The sequence below is a fragment of the Peromyscus maniculatus genome, chromosome X, assembly GCF_049852395.1.
Source record: "Peromyscus maniculatus bairdii isolate BWxNUB_F1_BW_parent chromosome X, HU_Pman_BW_mat_3.1, whole genome shotgun sequence".
NCBI lineage: Eukaryota > Metazoa > Chordata > Mammalia > Rodentia > Cricetidae > Peromyscus > Peromyscus maniculatus.
The window spans coordinates 42644565-42666358 of record NC_134875.1 but is presented as its reverse complement, the minus strand read 5'-3'; the positions used below and the strand labels follow the sequence as shown (position 1 = coordinate 42666358).

General features: G+C 39.3%; 1 protein-coding gene and 1 long non-coding RNA gene across 3 annotated transcripts in view; one reads left to right on the top strand and one right to left on the bottom strand.

Moving 5' to 3' along the window:
• Positions 1 to 21794, bottom strand: part of LOC143270892 (uncharacterized) — a 71839-nt gene that overhangs the window by 4978 nt on the left and 45067 nt on the right. The window lies entirely within an intron of this gene.
• Positions 18596 to 19309, top strand: LOC143270966 (periphilin-1-like). 2 transcript variants are annotated; one of them, XM_076562481.1, is made up of 2 exons: positions 18596 to 18853; positions 18974 to 19309. In XM_076562481.1, the coding sequence occupies exons 1-2, from the start codon at positions 18596 to 18598 to the stop codon at positions 19307 to 19309; spliced, it is 594 nt and encodes a 197-aa protein (XP_076418596.1). The 2 variants fall into 2 exon arrangements, with proteins under 2 accessions (XP_076418596.1, XP_076418595.1); XM_076562480.1 differs by having other exon boundaries at positions 18596 to 19309.

Genomic DNA, 21794 nt, shown 5'->3' with positions numbered 1-21794 from the left:
GAAATCTAGCATTAAGCCATGGTGGTCTGATAAAATACAGGAGGTTATTCCAATTTTTTGTATCTGTTGAGATTTGCTTTGTGACCCAGCTTGTGGTCAGTTTTAGAGAAGGTTCCATGGGGTGCTGAGAAGATGATATGTTCTTTTCTGTTAGGGTGGAATGTTCTATAAATATCTATTAAGTCCATTTGAGACATAACTTTTGTTAGATCCCTTATTTCTCTTTTAAGTTGCAGTCTGGCAGATCTATCCAGTGGTGAGAGTGGGGTGTTGAAATCTCCCACTACTAGTGTGTGGGGTTTGATGTGTGATTTAAACTTTAGTAATATTTCTTTTACAAATGTGGGTGTCCTTGTATTGGGGGGCACAAATGTTCAGAATTGAGACTTCATCTTGGTGGTTTTCCCTGTGGTAAATATGTAATGTCCTTCCCGATTTCTTTCAATGGATTTTTGTTTGAAATCTATTTTATTAGGTATTAGGATAGCTACAGCAGCTTGCTTCTTAAAACTATTTGATTGGAAAGTCTTTTCCCAGCCTTTTCTCTCTAACGTAATGTCTGTTTTTAAAATTGAGGTGTGTTTCTTGTATGCAGCAGAAGTATGGATCCTGTTTCTGTATCCATTCTGTCAGCCTGTGTCTCTTTATAGGTGAATAATGTTCATTGATATTAATGGATATTAATGACTAGTGACTGTTAATTCCTGGTATTTTTGTTAGTAGTGTTGTGTTTCTCTTCTTTTCTATTTGTAGGTGTGGAACTGTCTATTGCCTGTGTTTTCATGAGTATATCTAACTTCCTTCAGTTGGATTTTTCCTTCTAGTGCTTTCTGTGGGGCTGGATTTGTGGATAGGTATTGTTTACATCTGTAGATGTATCCAACCATCTTATTAAATAAGAAACACAGAACCAATTTAAAGGAGAAAACCGAGAGGTCAGAGCTCAGAGCTAAAATCTCACCCTTCCTCCTTCGGTGTCCCAGCTTCCCGAAAGAGAGCTATTTCCCCATGCGTAAGTCGTTTCATAGTCATTCTGCCTTATCATTGGTTGTAAACCCAAACACGTGACTGCCTCATTAAGGTCTGTATGTACAGCCGCCCAGGTCTTAAAAGCATATGTCTCCAATGCTGGCTGTATCCCTGAACACACAGAGATCTATGGGATTAAAGGTGTGTGTCTATGGCTCTAATAGCTCTGACCCCCGAGCAACTTTACTTATTAACATACAATCAAAATCACATTTCAGTACAATTAGAATACCACCACATACATCTGGTTTTATCATGGAATATTTTGTTTACTCTGTCTATGGTAATTGAGATTTTTGCTGGATATAATAGTCTGGGTTGCCATCCATGGTCTCTTAGTGTCTGTTTAAGTCTGTCCAGGACCTTCAGAGTTCCATTGAGAAGTCAGGTGTTATTCTGATGGGTCTGCCTTTATAAATTACTTGGCCTTTTTCCTTTGCAGCTCTGTAGCTGGAGAGTTTTCTCTCCGGGTCCCACCAAGCTCTGGCAGTCCACTTATAAAATAAACACACAGACACTTATATTATTTAAACTTTTTGGCCTAATGGCTCAGGCTTCTAGCTATCTAGTTCTTACATCTTTAATTAATCCATTTCTATAAATCTATACCTTGCCACGTGGCCCGTGACGTACCGTCAGCTTCATGGGCTTCTTGTCTTGGTGGCAGCTGGCAGTGTCTCCCTCCACCTTCCTGTTCTCTCAGTTCTCCTCTCTGTTAGTCCTGCCTACACTTAATGCCTGGCTACTGGCCAATCAGTGTTTTATTTATTGACCTATCAGAGCAACATATTTGACATACAGACCATCCCAAAGCACAGCTCTTAATAATTTTTCTTCATTCTGTATGTTTATTGGTTTGATTATTATGTGGCAAGGGGACATTTTTTGGGATTCAGTCTATTTGGTGTTCTGTAAGCTTCCTGTACCTTCATAGGCATTTCCTTCTTTAAGAAGGGAAAGTTTTCTTCTAAGATTTTGTTGAAGATATTTTCTGTGCCTTTGAGTTGGCATTCTTCTCCTTCTTCTATCCCTGTTATTCTTAGGTTTGGTCTTTTCATGGTATCCCAAATTTTTTGAACATTTTGTGTTACAACTCTTTTGGCTTTAATGTTTTCTTTGACTGTTGAATCTATTTCCTCTATTGTATCTTCAATGCCAGAGATCGGTTCTTCCATCTCTTACATTCTGTTGCTTTTGCTTGCATCTGTAGTTCCTGTTTATTTACTCAGATTTTCCATTTCCAGTATTCCATGATTTTGTGTCTTCTTTATTGCCTCTACTTCAGTTTTCAAATCTTGGACTGTTTCATTCACCTTTTTAATTGCTCTTTCTCGGCTTTCTTTAAGGGATTTATTGAGTTCTTCCATTTTTTTGTTTGTTTTTTCTTTCATTTCTTTAAGGGAAAATTTCATTTCCTCTTTAAAGGTCTCTATCAATCAGGGCTAAAATCAATGAACTAGAAACAAAATATGCAAAGAATCAAAGAAATGAAGAATTGGTTCCTTGAAAAGAAAAAGAGACAAATCATAAGCTAAACTAATCAAAATAACTGAAATCTCCTAACCAATATAATGAGAATTGGAAAGAGATGTTAAAACAGTATTGCCTAGTTCGGTCCCATGCACGTTCCCCAGCTGTCAATCTAGAGTCACTGAGCTCCAACTAGCTTGGGTCAGCTGTATCTGTAGGTTTTCCCACCATGACCTTGACCCCTTTGCTCATATACTCCCTCCTCCCTGTCTTTGACTGGACTTTTAGAGTCTTAGCTGGCTTCATCTTTATAGAGGGAGCCATTATGGGGTCAGGGAGAAACCTGGTGCTAGGGAAATTCCCAGGAATCCACAAGGACGACCCCAGCTTTGACTACTAATGATAGTGGAGAGGGTACCTGAATTGGCCTACCCTGGTAATGAGATTGGTGAAGACCCTAATTGTCATCATAGATCCTTCATCCAGTAACTGGTGGAAGCAAATGCAGAGATCCACAACCAAGCACCAGATCGAGCTCTGGGAGTCCAGCTGAAGAGAAGGAAGAGGGATTATATGAGCAAGGGGGGGTCAAGATCATGATGGGAAAAATCTACAGAAACAACTGAACCAAGATAGTAGGAACTCACAAACTATGGACCAACAGCTATGGATCCTGCATGGGACTGGACTAGGCCCTCTGCCTAGGGGGGCAATTGTGTAGTTTGGTCTGTTTGAGGGGCCCCTGGCAGTGGCATCAGGATCTATCCCTGGTGCATGAGCTGGCTTTCTTGAGCCCATCATCTGTCTTGCTTACTCTTGATGCAAGGGCGAGGGGCTGAGATCTGCCTCTACTGAATGTACCAGGCTTTGTTGACTGACTCCTCATGAGAGGCCTTACAATTTTGGAGGAGGAGATGGGAAGTAGGGGGAGAGATGCTGAGGGGAGCAGGAAGAGTAACGAGAGGGACATCTGTGGTTGGTAGGTAAGATTATTAAAATTTTAAATAAAAAGAAAAAGGTATCTCTTTCCTTGCTCACCCTCTCTTTTCCCCCACCCCCAGCTCAACTACCTAGTTCCCTGATGTTCTCTTGCCACCTTCCCTTACCTCTCCCCATGCTCGCTATTTACACAGGAGATCTTATATGTGCCCCCTTCGCACAATGATCCATGCATGTCTCTGTTAGGGTCCTCCTTGTTACCTAGTTTCTCTGGGGTTGCTGAACTAGGTCCTCTTAATGTGGGTTACAGATGTGTGGCTTGGTCAGTTTGTGGGACTACTGGCAGTAGAACAAGGATTTATCCATGGTGCATGAAATGGCTTTTTGGAGTCCATTCCCTATGCCTTGGGATACATTGATACAGGGGGAGCGGGATTAGTCCTGCCTCAACTCAACATGCCAGACTTTGTTAACTCCCCATGGGAAGCCTTACCCTCTCTGAGGAATGGATAAGGGATGGAGTGGGGGAAGTTGGGGGGTGAAAGAGAGGAGGGGAGGGAGGAGGAACTGTGGATGGTATAGCAAATGTTAAAAAATTTTTAAATTAAAACTTAGAAATCATTGCATGCAATTTCCAAAGAATTAATAAATATCAGGAAATATTAACATTAAAAATTAAATCTGAAAGAAAATAATAATGAATGAAAAAATCAAAGAAAGAATAAAAGAGCTCAAAAAACATGTTCTGTGTGCCAGGACCTCAGCAGAAAAATCCCTCTGCTTGGAAACTCCAGGCAAACACCAAGCAGTGGCAATAGAATGTCTTAGGGTCAGTCATCATGTCATACTGTCGTTTTCAGCTGTGATCTCACATGGTACTTAAAGATTTTTAAAAGAATTTCTACAACATCATATCATAAAAAGTAAAAAACAATATTAGAAAGACTCTCCCAACTAAAAACACCCAGGCCAGAGAGATTCAACACAGAATTCTGCCAGACTTTCAAAGGAGAATTAACACTAATACTCCTCAAGTTGTTCTATAAAATACAAAAAGTAGTAACACTTCCAAATTTGTTTGACTAAGCCAGCATTTCCCTGATACCAAAACCAGTCAAAACCCAACAAAAAAGAGAAGTATATAGGCCAATCTCTCTGATGAACATAAACAAAAAAATTTCCATTAAAATATTTGCAAGCCAAATTCAAGACCACATCCAAAAGATAATTTGATTTCATCCCAGAGAAGCAGGGATGGTTTGATACATGTAAACCAGTAGATTTAATGCACCACAGAGACTCAAGAAGAGAAGCCTCACGAGCAGCTCATTAGATGCTTAAAATGCCTTTAAGAAAATCCAACATCTCTTCATGACAGAAGTCCTTGAGAATCTAGGGATAGAGGGTTGATATTTCAACCTAATAATGACAATATATAAGTCCCCTGTCAACTGGACTGAGGTCACAATTGTAATTAAAACAAAGATTATGTCAATGTTAAGTTTATATTTGTAAAGTCATGGTTTTTGTACAAAATTTCTGCCTTTCCTCTTTGATAGCTACAGAATTACACTGGCATTATGCGCAGGGTGGTAATCATACAGATGTTGCAACTGGGTTAAGGGAAAATTATTTGTTAATATACTTTGTAAGAATAAACTCACATATGCGGCATACACCCACACCCACCAACACACACACACACACACACACACACACACACACACACACACACTACAAGCCCACAAGAAACATCATGATAAATGGAGAAAAACTGAAATCATTTCTGCTAAAATCAAGAACAAGACAAGAATCGCCACTCTTTCTACTCTTTTTCAATAAATTCTTGAAGTCCTTGGTGGAGCAATGAAACAAGGTGATTAAGGGGATACACATAGTAAAGATAGAAGTCTCATACACCTATGTGAAGATATGATTCTACACATAAAAGATCCCAAAGACTCCAGAGGACAAATAGAGCTGAAAAATATATCCAGCAATGTTGTAGGATACAAAATTAAAAAAACATCTCTAGTTTTTCTGTATATAGATGAAAATCATATCAAGAAACCATAAAAACAATCCATTCACAATAGGATCAAAAATAACTTGGAATAAATCTAATCAAGGAAGATAAAGACTTGTACAATGAAAACTTTACACACTGAAGAAAGAAATGAAAGACAAAACCAAAATCTGGAAAGAATTCTCATGCTCATAGTCTAGTAAGATTAATAGGATGAAAATGTCCATCCTACTAAAAGTAATCTATGTATTCAATGCCATCAGGCAGGCCCAGAAGACGGCAGCTGAAACGCAGATGCAATAAAGACCAGAAACTGAGCTATTACCCACTGAAGAGCTGGTGAAAACAAGCTCTTAATCAAGAGCTTGGAACAGGGGTGCCTTTAATCCCAACACCCTGGGAAGAAGCTATCTCCGAGGGACAGAACCAGAATGATTCTGAACATTCCTTCTGAGGCCAACTCAGGGCCCAGCTGCTGATCCTGCAAAACCCAACAACTTGGAGATGTTGGTGAGACTACTCTGCTCAGCTGAACTCCATCCGGGAGAAGATTCCGATCCTTACAGTTTGAAGTCTGAAGAAACAAGATCAACTGAGGAGTTGAAGAATGAACAAAATGTGACCTGGGAACACAGAAGAAGGTGCTGCCCAGCAACCAAACCAGATCACCAGAATCATAAGTATATACTTCACTGACTGAGATCAGCTGCTCTTGAAGAAACAGCCCAATAGCACCAATTTAACCAAGAACTCTTAGTGAACCAAGACTAAAAATTAGAACAAGAGAGGCACTCTCACACACAGACACCACCTGCACGGAGCAGAGGAAGAGATGAGTAGACGCCAGTGCAAAAATACAGGCAACAACATAAAGACCTATATGGCAACATCAGAACCTAGTGATTCTATACCTGCAAGACCTGAACATACCAAGACAGAAGAAACAGAAGAATTCAATCTTAAAAATGACTTTAAGAAGATGATAGAGGCCCTTAAAGAAGAAATAAAAAAATTCCCTTAAAGGGGAAATAAAAAATTCCCTTAAAGAGGAAATAAAAAACTCCATTAAAGAGGAAATAAAACTTCCCTTAAAGAGGAAATGAAAAACTCCATTAAAGAGGAAATAAAATACTCCTTTAAAGACATGGAAGAAAAAACGAACAAAAAATGGGAAGAAATCAAAGAAAGCCAAGAAAAAGCAGTTAAACCGATGAAAGAAACATTCCAAGATCTGAAAAATGAATTTGATACAATAAAGAAAACACATGCTGAGGGAATGCTGGAAATAGACATCCTGAATATACAAACAGGAACTACAGAGATAAGCATAACCAACCGATTGCAAGAGATGGAACAGAGAATCTCTGACCCTGAAGACATAATAGAGAAAATAGATTCGTAGGCAAAGAAAACACTAAAGACAAAAAAGTCGTAACACAAAACGTCCAAGAAATTTAGGACACCGTGAATAGACCAAAACTAAGAATAATAGGGATAGAAGAAGGAGAGGAATACCAAGTCAAAGGCCCAGAAAATATATTCAACAAAATCATAGAAGAAAACTTTCGTAACCTAAAGAAAGAAATACCTATGAAGATACAAGAAGCTTACAGAACACCAAATAGACTGGATCCAAAGAAAAAGTACCCTCGCCACATAATGATCAAAACACTAAACACACATAGAACAAAGAAAAAATATTAAGAGTCACAAAGGAAAAAGACCAAGTAACATATAAAGGCAAACCCATCAGAATAACACCAGACTTCTCAATAGAGACTATGAAAGCTAGAAGGTCATGGACAAATCTTATGCAGACACTAAGATACCAGAGATGCCAACCCAGATTATTATACCCAGCAAAACTCTCAATCACCATAGGCAGAGTAAACAAAATATTCCAGGATAAAACGAAATTTAATCAATACCTGTTCAGAAACCCAGCCCTACAGAAAGCACTAGAAGGGAAAAATCCAACCCAAAGAAGCTAAACACCTCCATGAAAAACCAAGCAATAGATAATCCCACACCAACATACACCAAAGAAGGACAACACAACACAACCACAAAAAAATACCAGGAATTAACAATCACTGGTCATTAATATCCATCAATATCCATGGTCTCACCTCACCTATAAAAAGACACAGGCTAACAGAATGGATAAGAATACAGGACCCATCCATCTGCTGCATACAAGAAACACACTTTAACTTCAAAGACAGACACTACCTCCAAGTAAAGGGCTGGGAAAAAGCTTTCCAAGCAAATGGACCTAAGAAACAAGCTGGTGTAGCTATCCTAATATCTAATAAAATAGATTTCAAACTAAAATCAATCAAAAGAGATCAGGATGGACATTACATATTGATCACAGGAAAAATCCACCAAGATGAAGTCTCGATTCCAAACAGTTGTGCTCCAAATACAAAAGCACACACATTCATAAAAGAAACACTACTACAGTTTAAAATGCACATCAAACCCCACACATTAGTAGTGGGAGATTTTAACACACCACTCTCACCAAAAGACAGATCTACCAGACTGAAACTTAACAAAGAAATAAAGGACCCAACACATGTTATGACTCAAATCGACTTAATAGGTATCTACAGAACATTCCATCCTAACACAAGAGAATATACCTTCTTCTCAGCACCCTATGGAATCTTCTCAATAATTGACCACATGCTTGGCCACAAAACAAATCTCAAAAGACACAAAAAAATTGGAATAATCTCCTGTATCTTATCAGACCACAAGGCCTTAAAGGTAGACCTCAACAACAACAAAAATTATAGAAAACCCACAAACTCATGAAAACTGAATAATGCCCACATGAAACATCAATGGGTCAAGGAAGAAATAAAGAAAGAAATTAAAGATTCCCTAGAATTCAATGAAAAGGAAAGTACAACATACCCAAACTTATGAGACACTATGAAAGTAGTGCTAAGAGGAAAATTCATCGCTCGAAATGCACACCTAAAGAAGATGGAGCAATCCCATACCAAGGAATTAATAGCACAACTGAAAGCTCTAGAACAAAAAGAAACAAACTCACCTAGGAGAAATAGACACCAGGAAACAATCAAATTCAGGGCTGAAATCAATGAAATAGAAAACAAGAGAACAATACAAAAAATCAATGAAACAAGAGTTGGCTCTTGAAAAAATCAACAAGATAGACAAATCCCTAGCCAAATTAACCAAAAGGCAAAGAGAGAGCACCCAAATTAACAAAATCAGAAATGAAAAAGGAGACATAACAACAGAAAAGGAGGAAGTCCAGAGAATCATCAGATCATACTTGAAAAACCTGTACTCCACAAAAATGGAAAACCAGGGAGAAATGGACAATTTTCTGGATAAATACCACATACCAAAATTAAATCAAGACCAGATAAACCATTTAAATAGACCAATAACCACTAAAGAAATAGAAACAGTCATCAAAAGTCTCCCAAGCAAAAAAATAGCCCACGACCTGATGGTTTCAGTGCAGAATTCTACCAGACACTCAAAGAAGAACTAATACCAATACTCTTCAAAGTGTTCCACACAATAGAAACAGAAGGAACACTACCAAACTCTTTTTATGAGGCTACAATGACCCTGATACCCAAACCACACAAAGATGCAACAAAGAATGAGAACTACAGACCAATCTCCCTCATGAACATTGATGGAAAAATACTCAACAAAATATTGACAAACCGAATCCAAGAATACATCAAAACAATTATCCATCACTTCCAAGTAGGATTCATCTCAGGGATGCAAGGATGGTTCATCATATGAAAATGTGTCAATGTAATATATCATATAAACAAACTGAAAGAAAAAAACCACATGATCATCTCATTAGATGCTGAAAAAGCCTTTGACAAAATCCAACACCCCTTCATGATAAAGGTCTTGGAAAGATCAGGAATACAAGGAACATTCCTAAATATAATAAAGGCAATTTATAGCAAGCCAGCAGCAAACATCAAATTAAATGGAGAGAAACTCAAAGCGATACCACTAAATTCAGGAACAAGACAAGGCTGTCCACTCTCCCCATATTTACTCAATATAGTACTAGAAGTTCTAGCTAGAGCAATAAGACAACAAAAGGAGATCAAAGGGATACAAATTGACAAGGAAGAAGTCAAACTTTCACTATTTGCAGATGATATGATAGTATACATAAGTGACCCCAAAAACTCTACCAGGCAACTCCTACAGCTGAGAAACTCCTTCAGTAAAGTGGCAGGATACAAGATCAACTCAAAAAAAATCAGTAGCCCTCCTATACACAAATGATAAAAGGGCTGAGAAAGAAGTCAGTGGAACATCACCCTTTACAATAGCCACAAATAATATAAAATACCTTGGGATAACACTAACTAAACAAGTGAAGGACCTTTTTGATAAGAACTTTAAATCTCTAAAGAAGGAAATTGAAAAAGAAATCAGAAAATGGAAGGATCTCCTATGCTCTTGGATAGATAGGATTAACATAGTAAAAATGGCAATCTTACCAAAAGCAATCTACAGATTCAATGCAATCCCCATCAAAATCCCAACACAATTCTTCACAGACTTGGAAAGAAAAATACTCAGCTTCATATGGAAAACCAAAAGACCCAGGATAGCTAAAAGAATCCTATACGATAAAGCAACCTTTGGAGGCATCATCATCCCTGACCTCAAACACTACTACAAAGCTATAGTATTAAAAACAGTTTGGTACTGGTATAAAAACTGACATACGGACCAAGGGAATCGAATTGAAGACCCTGACGTTAATCCATGCACATATGAACACCTGGTCTTTTACAAAGGAGCCAAAACTATACAATGGAAAAAAGAAAGTATCTTCAACAAATGGTGCTGGCATAACTGGATGTCAATATGTAAAAGATTACAAATAGATCCATATCTGTCACCATGCACAAAACTCAAGTCCAAGTGGATCAAAGACCTGAACATAAATCCAATTACACTAAAATTAGTAGAAAAGAAATTAGGAAGTTCTCTTGAATGCATTGGCACCGGTGACCATTTCCTAAATATAACACCAACAGCACAGACTCTGAGCACAACAATTAATGAATGGGAGCTCTCAAAATTGAGAAGCTTTTACAGGGAGAAAAACACTGTCAATAAGACAAAAAGACAGCCAACAGAATGGGAAAATGATCTTCACCAACCCCACATCTGACAGAGGATTGATCTCCACAGTATATAAAGAACTCAAGAAACTAGACATCAAAATACTAAACAGTACAATTAAAAAGTGGGCTAAAGAGCTAAACAGAATTCACAAATCAAGAATCACCATTGGCTGAAAGACATTTAAAGAAATGTACAACATCCTTAATCATCAGAGAAATGCAAATCAAAACGATTCTGAAATACCACATTACACCTGTCACAATGGCTAAGATCAAAAACACCAATGACAGTCAATGTTGGGGAGGATGTGGAGCAAAGGGAACACTCCTCCACCTTTGGTGGGAATGGAAGCTTGTACAACCACTGTGGAAATCAGTATGGCGGTTTCTCAGAAAATTAGGAATCAAACTACCTCAAGACCCAGCCATCCCACTCTTGGGCATATACGCAAGGAATGCTGATTCATACCATTAAGATACATGCTCAGCTATGTTCATAGCAGCACTATTTGTAATAGCCAGAACCTGGAAACAACCTAGATGCCCGTCAACTGAAGAATGGATGAAAAAAAGTGGTACATATACACAATGGAGTACTACTCAGCAGAAAAAAAAATGAAAGCATGAAATTGGCAGGCAAATGGATGGAACTAGAAAAAATCATCCTGAGTGAGGTAACCTAAACCCAAAAAGACAGTCATGGTATGTACTCACTCATAAGTGGGATCTAGATATAAAATAAAGAGCAATCAGACTACAACCCACAGAACCATGGAGGCTATATATATAGCATGGAGGTCCCTAAGACGACTGTGGCCTATAATAAATTTCGGTTTTACTCAATTGCTGAGCAAACCTCAATGAAACATCTCACTATTAAGATAAGAATACATACTCTGTCAAGCTGATAATAGAAAAATTAATTAATTTAAAAAAATAAAAGAAAAAGTTTTGAAATAATAAACAAACAAATATTTTACTAAGGTCAAAAAAAGGGAGACCTAGGGACTGATCATTCCTCTCCACATTCCATTCTTTCCCTCGTTTTATAAATTTTAAATTTTTTTATCAGTGGATTCCGCTGGAGTTTATCAGTGCATTGTGCTCGAGGATCCAATGCAGATAAGCACTGGAGGGCTTCTGTTGCAAATCACCCTCTGGAGCGATGGAAGGATCTTTCTACTAGCACGTGGAGGAGACCCGATCTAGTGTTGGTGTGGTCCCGGAGTTTGGTTTCTGTCTTTCCTCAGGACAATGAGGTTCCTCTTTGGATTCCTGAGCACTGAACGCGCCCTGTGGCTGCTGATGAAGCCCAACATGACAGAGACCTAATGTGTCTCCATGAAAAAATCAACCCTTCTGATGCCAATAGAGATTGAGAGCCCAATATGGCCAGCTTTGGCAAGCATTAATGTAAGCCTAGGAACTGTAGGCATGAGACTGGATTCTCCAGAAGAGCTGCCAGCTAAAGTCATGCTGGGATCAAGAAAATCGGGCCTTGGCGGTTCGTGTTCCTGGAATTGTATCCATGCCAGTAGGTGTCCACACAATCCAGAAGAGAATTTGACATTGCTGCTGTGCTGTTGCTGTTATAACAATGGTGCTCACCACTGCTACTGTTTTTGGGATTACCATTTCATAATTGCTTACTACAGCTAGCACAGTGGAGACCCTGGCAGCAAAAGTAGCTACCACAGTCAGTTAATCTTTCATTGTATTGGGCGTGAGAAATTTAATTCATTAGTTATATACATCTCAATTGGCTTTGAAAATTATAAACGTATAAACAAAAGTTCCAGTTGCTTTTGGGATACTGTCTTACAAGGATTTCAATGTACAGTATCTCTCATTAAGGAAGGGAATGGCTCAGTTGCCTTTAGCCTACTGGCTATGGGTGATATAGGACCTCTGTTGGTCTTTTCTGTATCAAACACACAGATTGCAAGCCCATTGCCACTTTGAGATCTTTGGCAGCAATTATCCATGCAGCTCACACATGATTGAGCCAGTATGATAATGAGTATTCAGAGACGGGTAATACCTGGGTGGCACTCAACATCCTAAGACAGAGCACCTGTGTGGCCTGGGCAGGCATCTCCATGATGCGTAAGGTGACCAGCTGACATCCCACCCAACACAAGTCAGAAGCTCATTTTTTAATAAAAGGGGGACCTGCAGGGCCTGGCCCCCGTTTTGGGTAACTGTTGCCTTGCTTGCAGACCTTGACCTTGATATCCTCCCAGTGATAATTCACTGCCAGATTCCACCATCTTGACTGCTTAAGGGAAGTTCCTTGTGTGTGTATCCTAAATAAAGGGCGTTAACAGCTTAGGTGCAGGATTGTAAAACGTCAGTAGCGAATTTCTACCCTCTGGGGTCCTCCCATTGTGCTGTAAGCCTGTATTAACCTCCTTCAAGAAATGACATTCAACATTTAAAATTAATATATATATTAATAATAATTATATATAAAAAATTGATTGAATACTGCAAATGTAATCTATGAATACCACAAATGTGATTAATATCATTAGTGTAAGTAATGAATATCATGAGTGATGAGTGTAACTTATATAAATAAATCAATAAATAAATAAATTTAGAAAACAATAATGGTACCATTGAATGAGGGCTTGGAACCAGGGGCTAACTGACTGTAATTAGCCATCGAGAAGCCAGGAATACAGATAGGGAAGTTGGACAGGAAGGAGGAGGGAGGGACTTGTTAATCAAGAACTCTCTTTGACCTGGGACATGTGGATAGAAGGTGTGCTTGTTGCCTATCCGGTAAGAAAGGGAAGGTCAGCTGGTCACTCCTCCTGTGCTTCTTTGTGGTAATATTGTGTTCCCCAAAATATTGTGCACCCTAATAAACTTATCTGGGGTCAGAGACAGAACAGCCACTAGATACAAAGGCTGGAAAATGGTGGCACACACACATTTAATCCTAGCACTCCAGAGGTAGAAATCCCTCTGGATCTCTGTGAGTTCAAGGCCACATTGGAAAAACCCAGGCATGATGACACATACCTTTAATCCCAAGAAATGAGCCTTTAATCCCAGGGAGTGTTGGCAGAAAGGAAAGATATATAAGGCATGAGGACCAGAAACTAGAAGCATTTGGCTGGTGAAGCTTTCAGGCTTTGGAGCAGCACATTTCCGCTGAGATCCATTCTAGATGAGGACTCAGAGGCTTCCATTCTGAGGAAACAGGACCAGCTGAGGGATGGGCAAGGTGAGATTGCTGTGGCTTGTTCTGCATCTGATCTACCAGCATTCACCCCAATAACTGGCCTCAGGTTTGATTTTATTAATAGGACTCTTATGATTCATGCTACACTTCTTTGATCTATAAGGTTTTGACCCAATATCTGATTCTCTAGTTTTCATTGGTAATGGACCCATTGGTAATGGACCCATTGGTAATGGAGCCATTGGTAATGGAGCCATTGGTAATGGAGCTCAGCTGTGTGTGAGCTGTAGGGTTAACTGCTGCCATAGATATAAAAGTTGCGCTGGGCTTCCAATCTGTACGTTCGATACAGGAAAGAACAAAGTCCTAACCCGCCCATAGCCAGTGCATTAGGGCAACTGAGCCATTCCCTTCCTTAACGAGCCTTACTGCAAATTTGAGCCCTTGTAAGATGGTATCCCAATAGGAAGTGGACTCAAGTTTTATTAATTTTATAACTTTTAAAGCCAATCAAAATGCATATTACTGCTGAATTAAATTTATCATACCTAGTAGAATGAAGGAGTACTTAACTGTAGTAGCTACTTTTGCTGCCAGCGTCTCCACTTTACTAGCTGTAGAAAATAAGTGTGAAATAGCAATCCCAGAAACAGTAGCAGCAGTGGCTGATATCGCTGTAGTAGCAGCAACAGCTGCAGTGAAGTCAAGTTGTATTTTGGAGCATGTGAGCACCATCTGTGTCTACAGCCATGGTCCACTGGCATGGACCCAACTCCAGGAACATGAACCACCAAGGCCCATTTCCCTTGATCCCAGCGTGACTTAAGCTGGTAGCTCTGCAAAAGAACACCTAAGAACCACAAAGAATGACAGAGACAGCATACAAGAAGCAGAAGTAACGGTCTCGTTACGGTTACATTTCAAGCTCACAAATTTTAAGGTACCTTTCAAAGGGGGCTAGATGAATTCCAGGGGCCCATAAATGTTGTACAAAGCCATTCCTGAAAAGGTAGGTGCTACATCAGCGTGAAGAGGATGGCAAACATGAAAAAACTCTGCTGGCATGGTACTGTTAACAAATGGAGGTCAGTGACCATACTACCAAATGTCAGGGTTGCCCTTTAATCTCCAAGGTGCCTGAGTGACATGTTCTCAAACATTCTTGAAAAAGCAGTTACCATACATTCCCTTCTGAAGAGACCAACCACATGGCTACAGTTCCTAGGCTTACATTAATGTTTGTCAAGGTTGGCCGTCTTGGGATCTCAATCCCTACTGGCATCAGAAATAATATTTTAAACTGCACCGTTTTTCTTGTTAGCTCAGTTTATCAATTAATTGATTGCTTTATTTATTTATTTATTTATTTATTTATTTATTTATTTATTTATTACTTTATTTATGTATTTATATATTTATATATTTTTTGTGTGTGTGTGTCTGTGTCTGTGTGTGTCTGTGTTGTGTTGATTTTCCACAAATCTCAGCTGCAGATGCCTCGTGCTCGTTCTGGCATCCACCATTCTTAGCTTCTTAGCTGCTTCGTGGTCTTTTGAAAACAGCCATCCACTACAGTAGCTCCCCAGTAAGGGGTGGGGGGTCTGGAAAGCACAGGTTTGTAATGGCATTTCTCCCCAGGGATTCAGAGAAACCAAGTGCAGGAGAGAAGGCTCCACACTTCACAAACTGCTGTGGTATTTGAACTGCCAAAGTCCTACTCTGCTACTATGGAGCCTTTCACCCATGATCATTACTCTTTCCTACTAATTGATACATGCAAATATTCAACCAGTTTCATGTTTCTTGAAGTATGTTTGACGTACATTAATATTGGCCACATGTTAATACAAGAGTATGGATCATGGCTTGATGTACTTGGGATACCTTAGCTCAAGTAGTATTGCATAGGCTTCTTGCACTCATCCTGTTGGGGTTGGGGGCACTGGAGGTCTAAGAAAAGCCTGTAGTGATGCAGTCCATTCATTCTGAACTGTAATTACCTCAGGTCTCGTTGAAACAAATAATCTAACAAGACTGGAGAAAGTGTCTTATTGATTTTTCTTTAATTGTTTTTTATTAGTTGTTTTTTGAGAGATTCTTTATATGTGTTTGATCATATTTATCCCTGTCAACTATTTCTCAACTCATTCCCCCACATTCCTACCCACTTAATTTTGTGTCTTCTTAAAACAACAACAACAAAACGTTTCTTTAAGACCAAAGTGTAGTGCCAGATATCCTTGGGTGTTTGTTCTTCAGCTGGAGCAATGTCAACTTCCCAGACTTACACTCTTAAAAGGAAATTACCCTTCCTTTCCCAGCAGATAACACTTGTCAATAGGTACTAGACATAGACCGGAATTGTGTGCCCACCTCCCGATTCCATGCTGGGATTTGGTCTGCCTTGGGCTTGCACAGGTTTGTTTTCTTTTTCATGGTGTTGCAGTTTGTGTGAGTTCATATGTGCTACTGCCCTACTGTGTCCAGAAGTTCCTTGTATTCCTCCACCACCTCAGATTATTATACTCTTTCTTTGTCCTCTTCTTCAATGTTCTCTGAAGCCTGTGAGGGGAGGATGAGGTTCCCTTTAAGGCTGAGCATTCTTCTGTCTCTTATTCTCTGCACCTTGGCCAGTTGTGGGCCACTATGTTAACCACTGTTTACTCCATTTCAGAGCTCCTTAGATGAGGAATAAGAGATACATTCATCTACGGCTGTAATGATAAGTCAGTTTAATACTATGTGCATTTACAGTATAACATAACAGTAATAAGTTCTCCCCTAGGGCCTATGACTGCTAGCTGTATGTTCTTGGTCTGATAATGGTGCTAGTATGGGTTTCCTCTTGTGGAAAGGAACTTAAGTCCAATCAAAAAGTGCTTGGTTACACCAATACTATTTGAGATTCTAATACACCAATGGCCATGTGTTATGATGATCATTGTTGTAGCTCAAAGGTTTCATAGATAGGTGTGACTGATGATGACTTTTCTCCTTTGGTAGCCTGCATAGCATCTTACAGCACATGAAAAGAAGCCAGTAGGAATTAAACATTTAGATCATTACCAACTTGATTCTGCCATGTTCTATGACTCAAGTATGGGTAACTTCAACATTAGGGTTAATGAAAATAAAAGGCCAAATGTTATGACATTATGATTTTTCCTGTTATATAAATTAATTTTAATAAATTTTACATTTGTTCAATATGTTAAATAAATATATTATAAGCTTGTAGTTTAAGGTACTTTAATTTTTCACTAGTGAAATTTATTAGAATATTATGATTTTTTGCTATTGTGTAAATTAATTTTGATTCATTTTAAATTTGTTCACTGTTAAATAAATATTTTATGTGCTTCTATTTTTTGCCTTATATGTTTTAAATGTTTATCTATATTTTATTTAATTTTTAAAGTTTTAGAAATGAAAAAAAATAACATCCTTTCCTTCTCTATTTCTTTCCCTTCCATATCCTCTTCTCCCGGATGCCCCTCAAATTTACGTTGTCTTTTCCTTGATCATCACATGCACACACACACACACACAAACACACACACACACACACACACACACACACACACACACACACGCACAAATATATAAATACAATGTTTCCAATCTATTTCGTGTTGCTTGTATATGTATTTGATTTCAGAGCTGACCTCTTGATATTGATAACCAGTTAAAAGGGTGATCCCTGGGGAAGACTAATTCTTTAGCAGTCTGTAGTTCTTTGTTTAGAGTTGGAACCCTATGAGATTTCCCCCTTCAAGTTAGCATATTGATTGGATTGTCCTTATTCAGGTCTTGTTTAGGCAGTCATATTGTTGAAATATCATGGGTGAAGCTTCCCTTTCATTTCTGGTTCCTAAAATCTTTCCTCTTCGTCTTAATGATGCTCCCTGAGCCTTAGGCACAGGAGTTTTGTGTGTGTATCTTGGGGCTAGAAACCCCACAATCACTTGTTCTCTGATTTTGAGTGGTTGTGGTTTTCTGCAATGGTCTCTCTCTGTTGCAAAGAGAAGCTTTTTTTGGTGAGGGGTGAGAGCTACACTTTTTTGTAGGAAGTGGAATTCACTTAGGAATTGTACTGATTTAGTCAAGTGGTGGTACTGCATTCTCCTGTATGACACATGCCCTCACTAGCCCCAGGTAATTTCCTAGCTTACAAGTGCCTGCCATGATTTCCGTGCTGTTGAGTAGGCCTAAGTTTAATTAGAGAGCTGTTGGTGCGGTTTCAGCAGCATCGGTGGAACGTACTTATTGGGGAGTTCTGATGACGAATTTTTAGACAATAACAGATTCTTGAGCTGAGCCATGAGTGTGGTTGGAAATTGAAAGTGAACCGGAAGGGAAGTACGCATTTCTGTTCGCAGAAGTCCAGTGGCTTCCAAAACAGATGAAATGTGGTCTGAGGGATGGTGTGACTACAAGCGACTTCCAGGAAAACAAGTACAGGGATGGTATGACTACAAGCGAATTCCAGGAAAACAAGCGCCTCCTTGGAACCATCCCAGCGATGGCAACCATAGATTAATTAATGTTGTGCCAAAGAGACCACCTGTGGGAGACAAGAGATCTTCTCTGCTAGCCAAACCCAAGGAAGGAGGCTACAGTAGATACTACTGTCATGTTGATTACCAAGAATGGGGCAAGGGCCGCTGTTTTACTCAGGATCCAAGAAGAGCCCCACCCTACAAAAGAGGCCATTATGGCTACCGATGGTCAAGAGATGAGTATTCCACAAGACAACAGCCTCCATACAGGGCCATGAGAAACGGCTTTAGAAGAAAACGTTTCTATTCTTCCCATTATTCAAGACAAAGCTCTCCCCATAAACGGGGCGCTCCTTTTTTGAGAGAATCACATGTGGGCGGGAAGGACTCGCTACACAGCAGATTTGGATCCAGTCTCAGCAGTAGAAGCAGGATGCGCTCCTTCCATCAGTCTCGATGTAGATGGAAAGAGAGAGCCATCCAGTTTTTGAAAACATCAAGAGATACTGTGCCCTCAAGTTCTTCATCCAAGGTGTTAAAAAGCCCCAGCCGGCTGACTGAGAAGGAACAGGCTGATGCCTCATGCAAGAGGGCTAATGAAAATCCCAAGAAGTCAGAAGTAAATAACTTGGCTGAAATTTCCGAGTTTGAGACGGGATCCAAGGAACCATTATGTATCAACCAGACAGAAGAACCCGAGTCAAACACAACAGCTGGCCCAGAATTGTGTGAAGATAGCCAGCTTAGCATTCGCTCAAAAGCGATTGCATCAAAAATCACTAAGATTGAGAAGGTTTACCGACAAGTCTGTGAAACTTTCGGGATGGTGGTGGAAAGGCTGGTTGAAAAGGATCGTTCGTTAGAAAAATCTATACAGTTTGCAATGAAGCAGAGTTTGCATGAAATAGGTGAGCAACATGTTGAAGAACTCAAGCATTTCATTATGGAGTATGATAATTCTACTCCAGATTTTGGAGACCCTTTTTAGGAGAATTAGGGCTCGGTTCAAAAAATTGTGTAAAAGCTTCTAGATTTCTTACCTTTGGATTGTTTGCTCACCCTTGATGCATGGGGGTGAAGCTTGGTCCTGCCTCAACTGAATGGAAGGATTAACCCTTTTGGAGGAGGGGATGGGGGAGGGTTTGCTGTTCCCCAATGGAAGTACTAACCCTTTTGGAGGAGGTGATGGGGGGAGTCTTGGGGGGAAGGAGCGAGGAGATGGAGGAGGGATGTGAGGGTGATCTGTGGTTGGTATGTAAAATGAATTAAAAAATTAAAAAATAAAGCCAGTTCATGTACACGGCATAAGTTCTGGTCCCATTGCCAGGGAAGAGGATGAGGGGAGATTGGGGGGAAGCAGGAGAAGGGGAGGGAGGGTGAACAGTGATTGGTATGTAAAATGAAAAAAACATAAATAAAAATTTAAATAATAAAAGAAACGTGGCAGAAGACAGCAAGGCCAGCTGAGCTCCCCTCACCTTATAAGTGAGTCAGCGAATAATGAAGAGACAATTAGGACATCCCACTCACTTCTTGATCCTTCCCAGCATAGCACTGAGCCACAATACAATTTGTAACAATGGGTACATTTAAAATCACGGTTTTAATTACTGCCCAATTTCATTATCTTCTTTTTTGAGTCAGGGTTTTACCATCTAGACCTAGCTAGACTGAAAACCATGTGTAGTCTGGCCTCAAACTCACAGAGATCCCCCTGCCTCTGCTTCCTTCATTCTGAGATTAAAAATATGTGCCAGCATCTTCAGTATTCTGTTGGTTATAGCCAAGATGTAAGTGCTGCTGTTGCATACACTTTTTCCTTTGGTCCTCCAGCTTACAATTAAAAAATGACATGGAGACATATTATTAATCATAGGCTCAGCCTATCGCTTATGCTTGTCCCACTAGCTCTTATAACTTAAATTAACCCATTTATATCAATCAATGTTGTGCCTCATGGCTTTTTACCTCTCTTCCATCTTGCACCTTCTGTTTCCTCTCCACGTACCCTGGTGTCTGCCACACGCCTAGATTCATCTCTCTTGCTCTCTTTCTTCCTGGAAGTCCTGTCTAACCTCTTTCTGCCTAGCTATTGGCCATTTGGATCTTTATTAAAGCAATCAGAAGGTGCCTTGGCAAAGACACATCTTTACAGTGTACAAAATAATTATTCCACAATACATGCTTAGCAGTATTTTGCTAAGCTCTTCATTGTGGTACTTTGGTGTCACAGCTGGCTAGGTGTATTTGTTGTTTCCTTCCCTTGGCTGCTTGCACAGCACCCAGGACTATGAAAACTAGTCCTCAGGGTGCAGACTTTCAGATCAGATCCAGCTTGGATCCTTTCAGTCCTGTGTCTGAAGTACATGGTATTTTAAGCAAGAGAGACTTATCTGCAACTTCTGTGAGACAGCCAAGGGCAATGTCCATATCCCATATTGTAGCAGGAGTCTTTAAAGTTCTTATTAATAAAAACAAACCCGGGACTAGGTATTAGGGTGAATGCTGAAAGATCAGAGAAACAGAAGCCACAGTCACCTCAGCTTGCCAATTCTCAGCTGATCCTGTTTCCTCAAACTGGAAGTCGCTGAGTCTTCATCCCAATGGATCTCAGCTGAACTGCACAGCTCAAAATCCTAAAACCTTAACCAGCTCTAGTTCCTGGTTTTTATGCCTTATATACTTAGCTGCTTTCTGCCATTACTTCCTGGGATTAAGGTGTGAGTCACCATGCCTGGCTGTTTCCAGTGTGGCCTTGAACTCACAGAGATCCAGATGGATTTCTACCTCTGGAATGCTAGGATTAAAGGCGTGTGTGCTACTGTTTTCTGACCTCTATATCTAGTGGCTTTTCTGCTTTCTGACTCCAGATAAGTTTATTAGGGTACACAATACTTTAGGGAACACAATACCACCACATTTCCCCCTTTTTTGTATAAAATTAAAAAATCTTATAACTAATACAAGAAAAACTATATCCAATAAGTATATACAATATATACAGTCAAGAATTACATTAATGATGTCTATCCATTAACATTTGACAGATTCAAATGAAAAACTCCATTAATATATAACAATGTCCAGTCCATTAACATTTGACAAATTCAGACAAAAAAAATTCATTACTTATCCTATTTAAAACAAGTAGCTCCTTTTTAAAAGTAGATTCAATAACAGACCTTTATATCTTATCATCTCCATATTCTATCTTTTTTATAATAGATTCAATAATCTACCTTTTGTCATTTCTATATCTTCCCCTTTTCTTTTTAGAGTAGATTCAATGGTCTACCCATTTATCCTATTATTTATTTTTTTCCTCAGAGTAAATTAAATGATCTACCGCATATCTATATTTTCTTTTTTTTCTTTTTTTAAACAAAAACTCTGTATCTAATCTCCTTGTTCAGCTTTTTTTCTGACCACGAACAATTAACAACTTGTAACCAACCATCATAAGCAATGACAAT

What these genes read in the sequence shown, in the direction of transcription:
- LOC143270966 (XM_076562480.1), top strand. Translation starts at nt 18,596, where the DNA reads ATGAGAAACGGCTTTAGAAGAAAACGTTTCTATTCTTCCCATTATTCA.